The following is a 20,702-nucleotide window of genomic DNA, read 5'->3' as shown; positions in this document are numbered from 1 at the left end:
CCTTTATAAGGGTCGGAGAAAAAACAATTTTATATCTGTATTTTTTTATTTCTTTATTAACAGTCAGCTTTTAAAAGACAACCTTTCTGGCAACTATAGGACCAGAGCGAGCAGGATGTATGTGAGTATCAGCTTTGCTGTGATGATCCTGGCGTGTATACCTGGCCAGGTCATCAACTCCATGCTTCTGGACGAGTATGACCAGTCAGAATATTATTATGATTATCCTCAACAGGTGAGATGACGTGACGGTTAGCTTTCTGTAGAAGTGTAGCTACTCTATAGTTTTTTATGTGTCTGTATGTCAAATTTTTTAGTCTATGCGCGCATAACTTATTGAGTATCAAAACTAGGACAATGGTATTTTGTAAGGGGCGTCAACACCCTCTTTTAAATCTTCAAATCTCTGTCTGTAAATAAAAACGCTTTTAAAATAAAATAATTTGTTTTCTAAAAATAATGGACATTAAACTTTAAATTTCACTGGTACCCAAAGTTTAATAACCATGTATTTTTAGTTGTTTGCTCCAAATAAAATTGGTTATTTTCTTGAATTTTGATTGGTTGGGTACAAAGTAGTAGTGTCCAAACTGTTCAACCAATATTTTTTGTTATTTGGAAAGTACATAAATTTAACGTCCATTGCCTTATCCCTGCATATTCCCAAACTTTCGCTTTCCCTAATATCTGGTTTTTGATATAATCAAGTATGCTAGCAGGACTTGCTCATTAATACCTCACTAATTGATAAGATATGATCAGTAAATATATATTATTATAACTAATAGTATTTTTATAATAGTATTAATAACTTTAAATGACTATTTACTTATTGATAACCAATGCTTTATTCCCCCTTCCATAATCATATGTAAAAATCATAATATTTTTTTTAACAAGGACAATTATGTTATTGATAACCAAGGCCGACAGTTGTTGATGTCATTTCTAGTTTATAGAGTAGTTTCGCAACTAAGAAATATCAAAGAAAGTTACAAAAATTACTCATATTTATGAGTTATTTGATCGAGTTAAAAACTGACAAATAAGGTTAAATTTTCTAAATACTTTGTGATAAGATTATTTGTTTAATGATAAGATCTAAATATACAATATTATTCATGTTTATTTTTCCCTTATGTTAAAGTGTTAAATTTAAGGATTTTTATTTTTATTTCCAAAACTATTATTCATAAGTGTAATCATTTAAACTTTTTAATGTAATTAATCTAATGTTTCAATGTTTGTTTATTGCTTGGAAAGCAAATAATTTACCTTATACAGTTTTACTGTTAGTATTATTTAAATTATCTTTAAAAAAGCCCAATTTAGTTATAAGGCTAGACAAGTTTTTTGTGGCTATAAGGTTTCTTAAGGGATCAGACGGTGGGCGCTAAATTATGTTAAACAAAATTACCCCTTTTGAGGATTAAAATTATTGGTGGAACAGTTCTTAAAAATCTTCTTAACCCATAAAAATCTTTGAAAATGTTACCTACAGTACACACATTTGCATGATTTAGCTAAATGTAAAGTTTCCTTCTTGTGTTGGATAAGAAAGTTAATATGTTTACCTTTTGGTCTAGACCTAATTTATGCATGGATACTCTGAAATTTATTTCTAACAAGAGTGGACAACATCCATAAAAGCGAAATATTAGATAGGCAGACAAACGAATATTAACAAATATAGAAAAACAACAAATTTTATTTAAAATTCCAGAAGGACGGACCCACACTAAATTTAAAATCATTACTTTTAACAAAGACAATATTGTTCATTAGGGTGGGTCGATTTTGGACATTTTTTTTCTGAGGCCAAAGCGGGGATCTGCACTCAATTTATATAGATATAATACACCTCTGGATGATTTAAAATTTATCCTAAGTCTTAAAACCGCTGACGACCAGACATTCAATTGTATAGCTATTTGTAAATGGGAGTAAAAAATTTATTGAATTAGAACTATGGCTTCATGGTGCTCCCTGGAAATGCCTTGAGGAGCTGAGTCAGGAACTTTTGTCTGTTTTAAAAAATCTCCTTCCTAGCCTGAGAAAATCCAAAAAACCTCTACAAATTGGACAATTCTCAATAAACCTTAAAAATTTTTGTTTTTTTAGTGATTTCTAAGGCTAGGAACGAGATATTTTGAAACGGACAAAAGTTCCTGATTCAGCTCCTCAAGGCCTTTCCAGGGAGCACCATGAAGCCATAGTTCTGATTCAAAATTTTTTTAAATGTCGTCTTTGCATACTAATAAGTGATGAATTATATTTTTAAGTGGTCGGGTTCTAAAACTCAATTTTTTAAAATTCTTTTTCGGTCAGAAATGTTTTTACGGTTAATTTTATCTGTTGCATATCCCCGCTTTGTCTAATTCCGATATGAACCCACCCTATTGTTCATCATCAGCACAGCAACAATATAATGGTATTTATATAACTGTGTCTGTACTGTTCAGTATAGATTTTAGACTGCGTAGCCACTGTAGAGATTCTGGACAGCTCAATTACTTCTAAGCTAATATAGACGTTGTATCGACTGTATTCGTATGGTAGAAACAGTCGGCTAGACGTTAGCATATACGGAATACCATGGTTTGAAAAGCTTCACTTTTAATAAACATATAAGACAGCCTGAAAGTCTTAGCAAAGATGTTTCTTAATGATAATATTTTAAACTTTCACAAATGAAACTCTTATTTACTACTTCGCTTTGTAATTATTCTTGTTCATCATTATAGTATTTTCTTAGGTTATCTTTTTATGATCTTTTCCTTTTTATAATCTTAATTTTTATGTGCGGTTTAAAGTGGGATATAATTATTTTGGAGGCAGTGAGGGAGGGGATAATTGTATTGAAAATTATATAAATCCTCAAAGTTTGTAAACATGTTATCTCATTTGTTGGCTCAGAAACAATGAAAATCTTAATTTGGTGGTATATACTTCTTCATATTATCTAAATAATCGGTAATTTTTTTAATTATCCTATTTGATAGGATTTCAAGCAATTTGTAGCCAATTGTCTCATCCCTTATATCTATGTTTGGATTAAAATGAAAGTTAAAGTATATAATCTTGCTTACTACCCTACTACTTAATTTTTATAATCTCTTAAGAAGAAGTTTAGTATTTTTCTAATTAAGTACCTGTTTAATTTATATTTTAATGAATTAATACTGTATCTAATAGAAAATATTTTATTTAATCCTTTAAAGATCTTATTATTATTCCTTAATAATTTTATTTAAAACGTTTTTTAAATTATATGATTTTTACTTTTTTTAATTTGTTGCAAAATTTGTGTCATAAATGGGGAGAGAGAGGAGAAAATGTCGGTTTAATATACAACCCCTCCTTTCCCCTCTATATAAAGTTACCAGGTACATTCTACATACACAATGTACATAGGGTGATAATCATATATAGATCTATCCCTGATTCCCTGGTAAGAAAAGAAAGTCGATAATGAAATGAAAACACCTGTCTTAGAGAGTACAAATAGATTTTTAGATAGAGAATTTGTTTATTAAATTAATTTTTAAAAACTCTTCTTCCATTTAAAGTCATTTCTATTAATTCATTACGTTCAATCGTAATCCTATAAAATGTTTAAGTTTCCAAAGCCTGCTTTCCAGCAACACAGCTTTGATGGATAATTTAATCCTTGTAATAAATATGTAACAAAAGCCATTTAAATCACACCTACAGACTGGCGCAAACATATGTGAGTTTGTCATTTGATGGTTCTAAAGCTGTCTAAAATTATTGTTTAACAGTACAGTTTCTACCTAAATTAGGTGGTCTATGTGGTGTCATATCTTTGTAATTTGTGGACACTAGAAACCGCATTTAATCAAGAAGCAAATTGAAATTAAAGCAACACTAAATGGCAGCTGCCGTTTTTCTACATCTGTACTTACACTTGAGCAGAGTAAAATTAATTAACACCCTCTTTCAATAATTTCAGGTGTGATTTCACCTTCGAACATTAAAAAAAATCAGCATATTATTATAACAGCACAAATTGTCCCTTTTGTGGATTTTCTCTAACACACTCCCTAATTTGTTTGCGAATCTAAACACTATGTGATATACGAGGTAGTTAATGCATACCTAAAGTCTACCACAATAGAGTTGGGAGGTTTTAAGCTATTTTAAATGTGTAATTTTTATTAGTCTAATTTTCATGTCAATTATGATTACCACGGTATCTTAATCGTTGGCTAGAAAACTTGGGATACTTTTATTAAAAAATTGATTGTTGAAAAGAAAAGAAACCTTAATGAAATAATACCAAGATTTAAAAAAAAGGAATAGTGTTCTACCTTCCAACTGTTTAATTCATTATAAAAATTATAATAATTTTCAAACTTTCGGCTCGATTACAAATTAATGACTATAACGCCTTTATTAGAGAGTTACATCTGAGAAGTTTATTATTGCCCGTGGCTGTTTTTATGTGTGACACATATCAGACAACCAGCCCTGGGTTATACTAGCACCACACACAGTCAGATTTCATTCATTATTATCAGGATAAGTCAATGGATGATAATTGAACCATATCTTTTGAAAATGGATGCAGAATATACGTGGATATTATGACAGTGGAAAAATTATCGTCAATTTAGCTTGCTAACGTGAAACTCTTTTAATGACCAATTCGTTCATCCAGTAGGAGGGGGGTGGGAGATGAGGTAAAGTTGGTGGATAGGGAGATGGTTATTTTAGCCAGCTACAATTATCACTTTATAATTATTAGAGTACATGGAAATCTAGAAGATCTAAGTAATAATATATCCATTCTTATGAAATAAAACTTTTTAAATATTTTAAAGATTAATAATGTTATTAGAAAATTTTAATAAAATAACTTTATGAATATAATAGAGAATTAATTAAGTTTAGGATTTTTCAATAAAAAAAACTTTTATTTTATAAAGGTTTTGTTTATCAGAAGTTAAATATTAACAATCTTACCTTGTGATGGTAGAGAATAGATAAAAATCTAACGAAGTAATATGATAAAAACTAGAGTTGTAAAAATGTTATATTTCAAAATAAATTGAAACAGTTAGGCCTATGAAAGTTTTAATGATATATTTGAGAAGAAAAAAATTGTAAACTTACTTTCATGACCTTTCAACCAGGGAGGGAGGGGACATTGGGCTGTTTAGCACACTAGTTTCCAAAAGCTTATAATGACGTTTTCTTATTCGTTGGCTTAACAACCTAGGTGACTTTTTTTGAATTTTGTATGTTGGTTCATTTTTTTAAGTGTCCAAACGTTTCAACAACTAATTAAGGGGTGATTTGATATTATCAATGGGGATATACATCAATTTATCGGCCAATCTCTTATCACTTTAGATCCCTGCCTTCCAACCCAATTGAGTTTTAATATATTGTACAAAAAAAAGATCTAAATAAGATTACTTCTCTAGTTTATTGTTTAAACTTTCACTGTAACAAATAGTATTCAAGAATAAAAATAGTTATTTCTATATAAAAATTGTAAATTCTCAACATAAATTTAATGGTGGTGGCAATAGTTTCCATAATAAAATCCTATTCTGGATTTATATAGGAAATATGAAAGTGCTTACTTCTTATAACACAGCTGGGTGTACAACGTCATATTATATAGAAATACTACTCTAAAAGACCTAAAATTGGTCTGTTGATCATTCTTGTATTTGACCTTCTCTCTCTCTCTCTCTCTGTCTTTCTGTCCCTGTCTGTCTCTCTCTGTCTGTCTCTCTCTGTGTCTCTCTTTCTCTTTCTCTCTCTCTGTCTCTCTCTCTTTCTCTCTCTGTCTCTCTCTGTCTATGTCTCTCTCTGTCTCTCTCTGTCTCTCTCTTTCTTTCTCTCTCTCTCTGTCTCTCTCTTTCTCTCTCTCTCTGTCTCTCTCTTTCTCTCTCTGTCTCTCTCTTTCTCTCTCTGTCTCTCTCTCTTTCTCTCTCTACTCCTCTTTTACGCAATTTCATTATTTGTTGGCCACCTTAAGAATATATTTTCTCTATAGGTATGCCAATATAAGAAATAATATGAAATATGTTACAATTTATTATACAAAATTACATAAAATAGTATTACAAGCTTGAATAAGAATCTAATAAATATCAAGAGAAATAAGGAATATTCTATTATAAAAAGTGTAAGGTTTTTTTCTCTGTAGCTTAAGATTTCGATAATTATCGAGACGAGCCGATTGAATTCTCAATTTTATGAAATCTTCTTAGGTTCCTTGATGGTTTTAGGGTGTTTATTTTTTATATCAAAATTTGGTTTTATGCTATTTTCCTACTTTCTATACTCCTTCGAACAAATAGCTCCAAGATGTTAGGAGCTCAGCTGCTAGTATTTAATTTTAAGTTAAACTAGCATGTTTACGTTTAATAGGGAAAAGGAAAAATGTAGGACAAAAGTACAAAATATGTTAAAGAAATTGGGGAGGGTAAAATATATAAATGGAGGAATTTTTCAAGCATGCCTCTCATTTTGGTTGACCCCCACAAAAAACATTTTCTGTGCGCGCGCCTGCATTGGAATAAGCTACAATAAATTATGAAATAAGTAGCAAAAAAATTATCTTTTTTTTCTTGTTTAGCTACCTCTTTGTTTACGCCAATGCATCATGTCAAAAAATTTTCATAGTTTTTCTCGATAAAAGCCAGACTTAGTAGAAATTGGTTTTGATAGTTCCAAGAAGTATTTGGAAAATCTTTTGGAGTAGAAAGGACTTGCTTTTGTTTTGTAGTAATCAGGGATAGGTCAAGTTAAAATTATTTTTCTCTCCCCTTTAATTAAAAGTATAAAACTATCAGTGCCTGACAGCTGCAGCCAATTACAAACTAATGAAAGCTCAGCATCCGCAACCAATCCGCAAACCCACTACTGTTATAGCTAATCATATTTTCTCCATAGCGTTACGGCCGGACAGACTAAGTTAATTATAGAGTAGCTTCGATAATAATACATTTTGAGGAATTTGGATTTTCTATTGACATTTCCCTGTGTCCATGATGGTAATATAATTTTCTATGGCCTATCAGGAATTAAATTGAGAACATTTTAATTATTTGTTCAAATCTTTCTTAACTGAAGCTTCTCTATGGTTCTTAACATATTGGTAGGTTCTGTAGTAAACCCTTATTTTTCATAAGACATACTAGTCAATTAATCTACTACACCTCTATAGGCCTTTAGGGGGAGTCTGTAGGTGTGTGGGGGGAGGGGTGGGGGATGAATCGACCCACCCTCTTTTAAGTAGAAAGAAAATTATTATTTTTTTCTATGTGTGATTTCTCTTGGGAGGATAGTGGATCTCTCCCCAAAATATGTATTTTTAAACAGGACCTAACTTGTGAAGGAGAACCATTTTGGCCCGGAGGTAAGCAAGAACACTCGATACAGACAGCCAGACAAACATCCTGTTACTTTTATACAGAGTTTCGGATCCGGATCCGCAAGGATCCGCATATTTTTGAGTCCAAGGATTCGGATCCGGATCCTTGGACTCAAAAAAATGCAGAAAAAATGGAAAAATCTACCTAAATTTATATAAAATCTCAGACATTCTCTTGATGAGAGCCAATCTTAAAGGTTTAGGTTCAGACTTGAAAATTAAAAGTATTTTTGACTTCGAATTAAATTATAAATATTTTTTGAAAAATGTGGTGATTTTATTTTTATTGTCAAGGATCCGGATCCGCACTGACCAAATTTGGAGGATCCGGATCCGCATACAATCAATGCGGATCCGAAATACTGCTTTTATATAAGCTTACAGTTGATCATTCATCATACTCAACTATATAAACATTGTTTTTTAAAAGATAATAAAGATGATTCTATAACAAACTTATATTGATATTATAAGTATAGTATAAAGGTAGAATTAAATAAGTTTAATCCTTTTCTTACTTATATAATAAAGTTAAAACTTTAATTGTTACTTGGTAATTTAAAACTAGGATTGTACTTATATTAGTGGGTCCTTATCACGGAGGAAAGGGACATTGCACTATAATTTATGATTGTCTCCAAAGTTTGATAAATATGCTCTCATATTCGTTGGCTTAACAAAATTTAGGTCTTTATGGATGAGTTGGTTCCAACTATTAGTGTCCATCTTTTTTACTAATAATTACGATCTACAAATATATTGTTTATCATCATTGGGGATGTACAATGTACACGAGTTTATGGTCCATTGTCCAATCCCCTTAGATCCCTGGTCCTTATTTAGCAAATGATGCAGTGTAACCCAAGACCCGACAAAAATAATCACGACATATTTAAACAAGGACAACCATCTTCACAACAGGTCTTTGAATAAGTATCGTTAATAATTGATATAATGGAATTGTGTTCCATGTTAGTTGCAGGAATATCCCAATCGGATGTGAGTGGAACCAATTCCCACATTTTTTGAATGACAGATTCTTGTTGGGGGTGGGGGGGGGATATTTTTAGGAGGCTCGACACATTTCTTAACGAAATAGCCTAAAACTCCGAGTTCTGCCGTTTGCGAGATCTTAGTAGACATAAATTTATGTAAAAAGAGTAGATGTGCTACTAAATGGATGTGTGTGTGTGTGTGTGTGTGTGTGTGTGTGAGTATAGTCCATAAAGATTTTAAAATTTATTACCCTCACTCTGTGTAGCACTCAGCAGACGTGTGAGGAGTAATTTTGGCTCTTTTAGCTTAGGTTCAATCCTTAAATACTTAAGTGAAGGTAACAGGATGTCTATGTGTTACGAAGGATCTCAGCAATCGCGAAACCTATGAGGTTCTCTTTTACAGTAAAGCTTCTTACGGGTCCAGGCATAGGCGTCCAAGGGGGGGGGGGTAATGGGCTTCGCGCGCCATTTTACCCCCCCCCCCCCAAAACTGAATTACCCCCCCCTTAAAAAAATTTTACCCCCCCCCCAAAATAAAAAGCTTGGACGCCCCTGGGTCCAGGATAGGTTTTAAAAATTGCCTCAAGTGCCCCTAGTAAGCTCAGCCATGACCACTTTTATTTACCATTTAGTCGACAAACACTAATAAAATCCATATAAAACACAATGATGAAAAGAATATAAAATGTTTTTTTTTTATTTAAGGTCTGACTTTGAAACTGCTTTGTTAATGTCCGCTGTATGTATATAAACTTAATGTTGGATGAAAGTGCTCAAATCTGCGATATTATTATTTTTATGTGTCTATGTTTTTGTAAAACAGTCATCATAATTTTTCTATTAAGAGGAAGTTCGAGTTACAAAAAAACTCATAATTTCAGCACGCTATAAGTTTCGCTTTATTAGAGAACATGAAAATCTGCTGCAATATCAAAGTAATAAATTATTCATTTGTCTAGCAATAGTTAATCATCATTGAGACAAAATGTATTGTAGTAAATGTAAACAAAGGGAAAATAATGATAATAGAACAATATTTTGAATGGCTGAAAAGTTGTTGAATTTTTTTCTTTAAGCAATTTTTGTTTTTATTTTTGGTACGTTTTTTACATATGTATACAATGTTTAAATTTACTCGCTTTTTTGCTTTTGCAAAATTGTGAAAAATTAGATTTGTTCAATTTGGCAAATTGCCTTTCTAATTTTCTTTTAACATGATTATACTTCATTTGAGGCCATTTTTCATTATTTTGCTGGGAAAAAAATTGGAAATTATAAATCCACTTTTTCCTTTTTTATCAATATTTGTTTAGAAAAGTTTGTAAGTTTGTTTATGTAAATTTTTACAAAATTTAATAAAACTGGATAAATATTAGAAAAAATGTAGTGGTTTGATCCCATTTATGATTAGGGCAGGTTTTAATCCATTTTACAGAGTGTACAATCATAAGAGTAATGGCTTAAGAATCAAAATCTTAGCAGGGTTCTCCTGTATTCTAATTAACCTAACCTATCTTAATATTGTATACAGAAGACACAAGGAATGAATAAATCTCCCTGACTTAATAACACTTTTTTATGGGCGCAGGCACAATAAAAAAATATGAGGAAAAAACAATTTGAAGAATTAGGTACTTGACCTTTCACCAACCTACATATATTAATCTGTAAGTTAGCGACTAAACTATTCCCAACAAAAAAAAGTTTTTGCAACACACAGAAATTTTTTTGCGACTTCATCCTTGCAAAAAAAGATAAAACATGAAAAGATACTTTTGAGAAAAGATTTTTGTGAAGTTAGGATATAATTACAATCAAACTTTCAAAGTTTGTTTTTAAAAAGTATTTAATTAATATAAGTAGAAGCAATGCTGGTTTTAAAAAATGACCGCATTTTAGTCGGCATGATTAGATTTTTAATTATTTATTTCAAAATATTTTTTTGGATTCGCAAATTTTTCACTCTATCTCTTAGTTTCTTTTACTATAGCGGGACAGTGCCTCAAAAATCTGCTATGTGACATCATAAAAATGAGGGAGATACGAGGAGAAAAGGGAAAGAAAACCCCTAAAAAAGAGATGGATAATCCCTCATTTTTATGACGTCACATGGCTGATTTTGGAGACACTTTGTTTCCCTACCTTTTACTCTCTCTGTGCTTGTCTGTGATTTCGCTTTTATTAATTATTTCTTTTTCTTTCCTTTCTTTTATCATCTCTCTTTCTGTCTAACGAACTAAACGACTAACATAATCAACTAATATGGTTGGAGGTGCATGTCGTCAGGTTAGAGGAAGCCGCAGCTTGTAGGAAATTTATATTATTATTATTATTATATTATAGAGGAGCTTCGTTATCCTAAAAAAATAACGAACCTAACGATGTGTTTTAACAATGTACATATTTGTTTTTAAAATTTTTGAAACACGATTAAAATTATTAAAATATCTCTTTTATCTTTGGACAAAATATTTAGTGATCTAGGCATAGAATCAATCTTATGTTCCCCCATTTTTTATGAAAATCTTGCCATGACAGCTTATATACATATATTGAAAGAAATTTTTAATGCCCTATCGTCACTGTCCTCCCCCACCCTGCAAGATATTTGAGGTAAAGATATCCTTGTAAACCTATTTACTTTCAAATATTACAAATTTTCATTATGTAAATTGAAAGGTATGCATAGAACGGGAAATGGGAAGGTTCTGATAAGAGAATAGGGAAGGAAGATTGGGGGAAGGTTTAAGTAGGTGAACTTCATTTCCAGATATGTTAGAAAAATCAGGAATCTTTAGGGATAAGATAATAGGCTATAAATTGATGTATTTATTTACCCCTTCTGTAGATTAAATTCAGTGATTGAAAAATTTGGATACTGCTAGTTTGAACCAACAAATCTCGAATATAATGAAAGAACCTCAGTCTTTCAGCCATCTTGTTTATAAAACTTTAGGTACCTAAATAATTTAAGGCCCAGTGTCCTCTCGCTCCCTGGGAGCAATTTAGTTCAGAGATGTGGGGCATCAATCTAACTTATTAAGTTTAATAAAAAATAAGTTTGGACATTTTATAAGTTATGTATAGTACAGTATACATATTTGGTGAGACGATTAATTCAAACGCCATTTACAAAAATGAAATTATTGTAAACTGAGTGTGCCTTTTCCCAAACAAGAGCCGCGTCACTGCACGTGCACACAGATTATCTTATTTTAAATTCCATCTTCATCTTGTTCTCCTTTTTTCTCTTTCATTTTCCCCTTTATCTCTTTCTCATTTTCCCCTCATTCTCTCTTTTCTATTTATTCTCTGTTCCTTCTCTATCTCTCTCTCTCTTTCTTTCTTTCTCATTCTCTCTCTCTGGTATCTAAATTCTGAATTTGAATTTGAAATGAAATGTTTTATTTTTGTAGGACGAGGGAGAAATTTCAACCTTGGCTGTCAGAACCAACTCAAGCTTTATTATCCCGTGTCCGGAGCTGGTGCCTGTGGCCGCCAGCGGCACCAGAACAGGATCTGCGGCCGCTGACGCGACCCTTGCAGGCAGCAGCCATACTGTCCTATACCATAGAAATATAATTGTTGATATCTATGGTGGAAATGGTGATAGTGATTCTATCGGTGCGAGAATTTCAAAATTTGGAAATAATTTTCACGTCCGCAATGCCCATCCGTCTGATTCCGGGCGCTGGAGCTGTGAACGGACTACAAATAGCATCAGCGGCGGTTTCAACGCTGTCGCAGGTGGCGGTGGAACTGCCGTAATGTTGACAGACGTTATTGTCAGCGAGCCCGATAAGTTGACGGTGTTTGTGATGGGCGAAATTGTAACAACATCTGTGATAAATATTCGTAAAGATTTCCCAGTTGATATTATTTGTTCAATTCTTGGTCCGCCCGTCACGGGTACACCAGAGGTAAATATTCCCCTGGCGTGGAGCAGACCCGGAGACTTGGGGTGGATCCCCATGACTCATACTACAGACATTTATCATTCCTCTGGGGCAGGGGGGCCCACAGCTCCTTCCCAATATAGTTCTCTAGTCAAAGTTTCCAGTAGAGATGTGATAAATAACAATTATGATGAGATATCCTGTCACTCGGACGATAAACGGGTCATCTTCAAGGTTGTGGAGGAGTTTCGGCCAGAGTTTACCATCTCAAGGTCTCCGGGTTTCGGCGTGCCCATACTGGAGGACATGCGCGTCACGCTCAAGTGCATTGTCGAGTCCAACCCGCCGTGTCTACCAATATGGGAGCATAATGGAGTGCGGGTCAATACGAGTGTAACGCACAGCGACCTGCCGACGTCGAATTGGGTCCAGCTGACGTTTGACAAGATATCTCCGGCCGACGAGGGTTGGTACAGCTGTACAACTGTCCATAAGTTTGGAAATTTTTCATCTGTAGGCTATTATCTTGGAGTAAAGCCACAGGCCGCTGTGACGGCGATGGGAAACGGTGGCAATTTCGGCAATAACGGTAACCCACTAAACGGTGGAGCCACAACTGCATCGTTAATATCGGACCAAGTAATGTGGATTGATTCCGGTGGAACAGGCGGCGGAGACAATAACAACGGGAATAATGGGATCGGCGGCGACGGCTCGTCTGAGCCGAACACCGGATGCCCACCGGACCGTCGGCGAAACAAGGCACAGGACTTTAGCATGCCGGTTATAACTCCAGAATTTAAAAATATCAGGTATTTTTTTTTTTACAGATTTCTAAACAAAATATTTGGTGGTTTCCCTTAAATTGCCGAGTCGAGCACATAACCCTACCCGTACCTCTTATTTTGGTAAAAAATGATATGAGGGGGAGGGGGGGGGGGGTGCTTATGTTAATTGTTACCTTAGGTTAGGTTATATTTTATATGGTTAAGGCGCTAGAGAAATAGACCCTACATGGGTTAGACATAAAGATAAAACTATCTACATAATCTTTTTTTCAATAAATTTCAAAATATGGGTAGGAGTTATGTGCTCGCTAGACACTTTGAGGGAAAGCACCAAATATTAAAAGAAAGCTGAAAATTTTTAATTATTTGTAACTAGTAAAGAAACCTGAACAAACTCATTATAATTATTGGAAATAATTACTTGCTCTAGTAATTAGAGTATTTATAGTAGAGTAATAGTTATCCTGGGTTTTATTACCTGTGTTTTAATCTACTTTTCTTCTTTTTTAATGTATATTTAAGTTAAGTTCAAAAGAGTTTGTAATAGTAAAAAATACATGTTCTAATTACAAAATTTAGCGGTTTTTGGATACCAGATTATGGTATTTTTTTGTGTAATTGTATACCTTTTTTACTCTTACTATTTTAAATATTCGTCAAAAGTAAGTACAAATGACAGACCAACAAGTTAGGCTTGTAGAGTTGTATCGCAACAAAAATATCACAAAAGAAAGTTATTTTAATCTCACATTTGATAGGACATTGAGATAATAACGTGTTGGTTGAATTATATCAGTATGTCTATTCTTAATTTCTATTGTCATGACACAGCTTTTTGTGTCATGGGTTGTTCAGTGTTCAGGCCCAATATTTGTTTAATTCTGAGACTTTTTTATTTTTTAAAGTTAGTATGTTTTTCAACCTATTTTTAAAAAAATTTACACTATTCTAAGACATGAAGATATATTTCGATTTTAGCAATCATTTTCAATTCATTTTGTCTAAAAAATATAGGCATGAGACATTAGATAACAGCAAATATGATCAAAGATATTAAACATACATTTATATAGAACAATGTCACAAATTATTTTGAATCTTAGGTATCACCATAAAATACAGATGACTACTGATAAAGTTTGAAATAAAAGATTAAAACATTAGTTTTTTAAAAAGGAGGAGTGGGGAATAATTCTTGGCCTTGTTTGAGTTATGGGGCGGGGCATAGTTTTTATTAGAGGAATTTTTTTGATGGTTAGGAAATAGGCGGAGTTTTGGATGGTGAGTTTGGTTGAAGGCGGAGACAGAAAAAAACCTGGGAGGAGACAAAAAAGTGGGAGGAGTGGGGGGGTTATGAAAAGGTTGTGGATTTATCTTTGTCCTTGGTTGTTTGTGGGTGGAGATTTGGATTTTGAAATCTGTTAAAAAAATGGGTGGAGTTATTCCTGAGATGGGAAAAATTTTAATCTTTATGATATCCTGCTTTGTTTAGGTTTTAGGATAGAGGAAGAATTGGTGTTCTTTTGAATTAACCAAAAAAGTGAAAAAATGTGTACATTTTTTTGATAAAACATGAAATGAAAACTACATGGTATAAAATGTTGACTTATTTGAGAATTTTGGAAGTATAATTTCATGATGCAAACAATTGATTTGAGTTAAAAGATAACCTGAATATCAAAGAAGCTTAATCCTTTGAAATGTTAACTGTGTTTTAAAAGTTTTTTTTATAAAAATTTGCAAATGCACACAGTTAATTTGGGTTTAAAGAAATGTTCAGAAAAAAAAATATTTTTTACAAACTAAATGATGAGGGTTTTTTAGTAGATCTCTGAAACTGCAAACAAATGTTATGTGTTGAAAAAGAAATTTGTTGGAAAGATGGGTCTTGTTTGAAAACAGGATTTTTTTGTTTGATTGATGATTAAATGTTTGTTGGGTGAAGCAAATTACACAATTTTATTGAGAGCAGAATCAAAAGACCTAATCAAAAGTTTTTCCCTAGCTAGGCGTATCCAGGGGTCTGTGCTTCTTATTTTCTCTATTGGGACAATTTCCAAGTCCTGTAGATTGTGTCCTTGGGCCTTGAAATGACTTCCAACTGTAGTTGATCCAGTGCTGATTGTGTGGCTGTGCTCGTTAAAACGGCTGGAGATCATTCTACTTGTTTGGCCCACATACTGAGGTCTCCTAACTGCACAGGATCCACTGTTTTTCCTACAAGTAATAAGATATATAACGTTTTTACTAGTACAGTCTAGAGTGCTTAAAATAGGGAAGATTTCATTGGTTTTAGTGTTTATGACACTTTTACAAAACCGGGGGGAATTGTGACACATTTTACAATTTCTACCACAGTGGGAAAATCCATTTTTAACCCTGCTTGACCTTCTCTCTGTAATTACTGGTGGGAGTTGTGCCTTAATATAATAATTCTGAGACCTCTAATAGTGAGACATTTGGGTTCATTATAATATTTTAGAACTTAAATTAGTTATTTATCGCATCGTATTATAGACAAATAGAAAAATTACAAAACTTGTAATTTTTTTAGATATATATTTCAATATTCGTGGAAAATTGTCTGTAATATGATAAAAAAATTTAGGAAGGAAGGGAAATAAACTTATTATAGCAGTTTCCAGTTTTTAGAATAGGATTATTCCTTTTGCTAAAAAAAACTTAATAAATCTAGCTTTATTGGTACCTTCAGTGTCCTAACTATTTCACCAATAATATTGATAAAGATGGGTAAATTTTACTGTGTCATAAATATTAACGATTTATTAAACACTGTTTTTAATTCAATTTCCTCACTGAATAATGCCCAAGTTTGCATTATCTAATTAATTCAGTAGAACAAATTTATGCTAATTTCTTTCTACTTTTTGGGAAAAGCTATTTGTAGATATTTAGCTTTTACCTCCGATTTAACAAACCATTATCCAGTATGTATTCAAAACCTATTAATTTCCAGTGGATTAAAACCGATTCTTAGCCATTCTGAAAAATTATGTATAGCAATGCGTCGCATTACAAACTATTTTCCACGAATAAAAATCATAAGATTAATACCTGTTTCGTTAGCCCCGAGGGGCCGAATAATTTTTATTTTATTTTCCGCGGAAAGCTGTCTCTCATTTTGGAGATCTTAATAAGCTGACAGACGGACGGGCACATTGTTTTTTTTTACAAATATCTAAATGTATCCATATAGAATCCTTTTCTAACCCTCATAACTGAAATATTTATATTTTATATACTACTCTATAACTACGGTTGGTCTGTACGTCTGTATATCAAAGAAAATGTATTACAATTTCAAAATAATTTGGCTTAACATTAATAGGTATTTAGTGCTCAATTGACTATACTTATCTAAACTTTACTTTTTGTTAGGTATTTTCAAGACTTTTGACTTTTTTTACTCAACGTTACATATTTCAGTTTAACAAAAAAATAATTCTCGTCATTACTGCGATATCTATGGAAACAATTGTCCTCGTAGTAAAATATAATTGATGTTTTGAGGGAATGGGTTAAATGAAAATGGATTAGTGACATAACTGACTTACAAGTCAGGGACATGTATCCTGAAAACAAATCAATAATGTACGATTGGGCAACCGACAAAACATTAAAAACAACTAAAAATTACACCAAAAAGTAAGATTAGGGTGTCTATTTTTTACCAGAAATCCAAAGGTATAAGACAAATGGTGATAAATTGAAATACATTTCGAATTACGATTAACAAAATTACCTCTTCTATTATTGGAACTGAGAGTTTATACAACCCAATCAAGAATAAATAAAAGTTTTGAAGCCTACGAATAAGATAACGTATCTAATGTCCTTTTTTATGATTTAAACTAAAAGCTTCATTTATACTTTAACTCAATTTAATTTTCCCAATACTTCTCCCCTTCCCTGTTATTGAGTGGGGCAAATTAAATGTGACAGATTTAAAATAGATGTGTCAATAGTTTTAAGTCTGTCACTAAATTGGCAAAAAAAAAGATTATGTCGCAAAATAAAACGTAATATAAATCATTTCGGTAGCGCAGCCGCTATATAAGTCCCAATTATCTATCTATCTGTCCGTATGTCCGTCTGTCATACTCAATGCAAATACCAATACTTGAAGGAAAAAAAATTCTAACAAAGGAAGTCTGTATGAATGTTTTTTTAAGATTATTGAATATTCATAATTATTATTTATTTCAGGGCCATCGAAGGCGAGACAATCCGAATGGAGGCAGAAATCTGCGCCAACCCCGAGGCTGACCGAATATTCTGGTCCGGCCCGTCACCCGCCCTCCTCTTGACACCTGGCACCAACTCTACCGTCCACACGCTGCCAGCCACTCCGCCCAAATACCAGGCGCTACCCCTGCAGTCGCGACGCACAGACACAATGGCATGTTCCAGCAGCGTGCTGGTGCTGGCGAATGCCAGCCTGGCCGACTCTGGCCTGTACATCCTGGTGGCCAGGAATACATATCACATTACAGAGGCCAGGTTTGAGCTGGATGTGGGCAGCAACCTCATCAAGGCAGCATTCAGTGAGGATATTAAAGTTATCAACAATCATTTTGCAAATGTTGTAGTTGAAAACGTTAAAGACATAACACACCAAGATCCATTAATAAGTGATAATATTATACTTGATGATATTTCTGTTGAAAATTCAGTAGAAAATTATAAAATTAATTTTATCTTTTTATTGTTATTATTATTGATAGTACCCCGTGCATTTTAGATATTTAATATTTAATAAAAATCAAATGAAATATTGTTTTTTACTAATATTGTAGCGTAGCAGGAATAAGGTATAGCCAACAAGCGAAATAAAATAACATAAAAAGAGGTCGTCAATTCTACTATGTGTTTCCACCCCTCCCCCAACTTCCCACCCGACGACAGCGTTGAAAAACACGTATTAAAAAACTTAAGCCTCACTTAACTCTCCTTTAGCAGGGAAATTAAAGGTTCCATTAAGATTCTTAAGTATTTCAGGGAAGGTTTGTACCTTTTGAAGAGACATTAACTCACTTAATCATCAAAAAACCTGAAAAATGTACATTAAAGTGATAAAATTGCAATTGAAGGTCGTGGCCCTTCTTCCTCTCCTTTCTTAAAAAGCTCCTAGAGGCCTTTGCAGGCGCAGCATATAGTTATGAATCTGCAGCTACCCTATCCCTCCCTGGAAATGCTTACCCCCACTCCCCGTAATATGCAAGACGAGACACAATTCTCTCTGTTAGAATAAATAAATATTGAAGTGCAGAAATGGTGTAAAAATGCAATTTTCTTGAAAAATGTAATCAAGCCGAAAAAGAGGAGAAACTATATGCCTACAAAAGTAACACAAATTTAAATTTGGATCTATTAGAAAAATATTTTGTCTAAAGAGCTGGACTCAATGTTTGTCTGCCTATAAATCAATTTTAGCTAAATGGGAGGTTGTGTCTGTCAGTGAAGTTTTTTTCCCCTTAAGAATTTATAAGGTTTAAGCAGCCCTTTTTTATATGAAAATCTCCCAAGGACTAATATAAAGGAGACTCCAAACGGTTTAGCTGTTTGCAATATCTTAAAAGACAGACAAATAATCACCCTTCACTTATGACTCTAAATATTTCAATTACTTGAAAATAATTGTGCATTTTCTTAGTAGGACCAATCCACTTTTATAAACCATTTTCTTTGCATCTATGTATTGGGATGGGTGTGTGGTAGCAAAATATTAAAATTATAAATAATAAAACAAAATTAAAAATCCAAATAAACTGGGAATAAAAAATAAATGCTTTTTAAAATAGTATTTAAGTAAAAATAGATAGTTTAGATTTGAAAGTAATGTATTTTGTTTAGTTATAACATTATCATAAGAATGTTGTTATGATGTCATTAAGCATACCAACCATCACCACTTTTATCTAATGTCATATCGGAGACATTAATGATAATAATTATTTATCCCACTATAGGCATTTTTCCACAGATAATAAAATAAAAAACATAAGATTAAGACCAGTTTTGTTAGCTCCGAGGGGCCGAAGGACTGGCCTTACAAAACGGGTTTTAATTTTATGATTTTTATTTTAATATTCGTAGAAAATTGTCTGTTATATGATGCTATACATGATTTTTCAGTATGGCAAATTTGGTTCTTATCCAGTGATTACTAATCGGTTTCAAATCCATAATGGAAAAATGTCTTACAAGGCTAAAATCTTATAGTAAAATGAAAAAATATGGACTGCTTCGCGCTCACTTTTGGCAGACGTTGATGTCCTACTTTTCTGCTGTTATATAGTTTACTGCAAGAAACCTATAACTAAAATGCAAGCAAATTGTTCAATCTTGGCCGAAACTAAAACATGACAGCTATTTTAAACAAGAACTTTAAACAGATTGCTAGGAATGGATATATTATTACTTGGATGTTACCCCAGATTTTCATGTTCTCTAATAATGTAAAACTTGCATGGCACCAGTATAAAATACCGATTCCCAATTTCCATCCTGTTTTCCCCAACCCTTTCTCTCCTACTGGATGAAGGAACTGATAAATAAATGAGTTCCAAGTTATTAACCCAAATTGACAAATATATTTTTCCCTGTTATAATATCCACATATATTCTACATCCATCTTGCTGGGGTTTTGCTGGACCAATTTGTAAACAAAACGAAGCCTAAGAAAGAAAAAGTTTATTTAGAAATGGGAATATGACCTCTTTTTTTCCAGCAAAGTAAAAGGACTAAAACTTGTCATCCAGACGTTGCCATTAGAAGTATTGTTTACAAATCCGCACCTGCTTGATGGCCCAGCCATTCTGTCTACAAATTACTATCAGACACCTATAAAGAGCCGTTAATAATCTTTAAGTTTATGTTAGTACTCGAACCTGCAACAATGGATATAGAATATAAGTGGATATCATAACACGGAAAAAATTGTCGTCAATTTAGATTGCTATTATGGAACTAATTTATTGGTCAGTTCGTTCATCCAATAGGAGGGAAGGGATGGGTTAAAAGGGGGGGATGGGATTTAGCCCCCTGCAAGCTTCACTTTATTAGAAAAAATCTGGTGTAACATCCAAGTAATGATAAATCTATTCCTGCAACGATAACAAAACTTAAAAAAAAAATCTATATTTTTTTATAACAATAATAAATACATTGAAAAATTGAAAATAAAGAGCACCCTTTACAATAAAAAGATTAGTATTGAAAGGATTCAATTTTGAAAGTGCTTTCCTTGCTTAAAACTGTGTCATGGACATAAAAACTTGACAAGGGTGACAGCATCCATAACGAATGCATAATGCATTAATTAAGCAGAAAACAAGGAAGACCATGTTCAATAATAATAACTAGTAGCTTAAAAGAGGGGATATCAAACATAAAATAGAACAATGAAAAGTAAACAAGAAAAGGGTCATGGAAAGAAAACGAAATTGCGGGTTTCATTGTATTTTCACAGTAGCTTTTGAAAGGTTAATTTAGGTTAGGTTAGGTTAAGTAAATGTTAATAATTGCCGCACATGGCTAAAGCCCCGCAGGGGCTAGAAATAGGAGAAAACTGTGAAAATACGC

General features: G+C 32.8%; 1 protein-coding gene across 1 annotated transcript; it reads left to right on the top strand.

Annotated features, from left to right (window-relative positions):
* Positions 1–99: 99 nt before the first annotated feature.
* On the top strand, positions 100–17,891 carry LOC145316860 (uncharacterized). Its single transcript, XM_080157628.1, has 3 exons — positions 100–235; positions 11,829–13,120; positions 17,324–17,891. Exons 1-3 carry the CDS (start codon positions 116–118, stop codon positions 17,856–17,858), a joined length of 1,947 nt encoding a protein of 648 aa, XP_080013754.1. The 5' UTR covers positions 100–115; the 3' UTR covers positions 17,859–17,891.
* The last annotated feature ends 2,811 nt before the right edge of the window (positions 17,892–20,702 follow it).

This window comes from Acartia tonsa, chromosome 4, assembly GCF_053477335.1.
Source record: "Acartia tonsa isolate MP-2025a chromosome 4, ASM5347733v1, whole genome shotgun sequence".
NCBI lineage: Eukaryota > Metazoa > Arthropoda > Copepoda > Calanoida > Acartiidae > Acartia > Acartia tonsa.
Note: the sequence above shows the minus strand (reverse complement) of the source record. Positions and strands in the feature narration are given on the sequence as shown.

What these genes read in the sequence shown, in the direction of transcription:
- LOC145316860 (XM_080157628.1), top strand. Translation starts at nt 116, where the DNA reads ATGTATGTGAGTATCAGCTTTGCTGTGATGATCCTGGCGTGTATACCT. An exon ending in ATTATGATTATCCTCAACAG is followed by an intron (nt 236 to 11,828) that starts GTGAGATGACGT and finishes TTATTTTTGTAG; the next exon opens with GACGAGGGAGAAATTTCAAC. An exon ending in CCAGAATTTAAAAATATCAG is followed by an intron (nt 13,121 to 17,323) that starts GTATTTTTTTTT and finishes TATTTATTTCAG; the next exon opens with GGCCATCGAAGGCGAGACAA.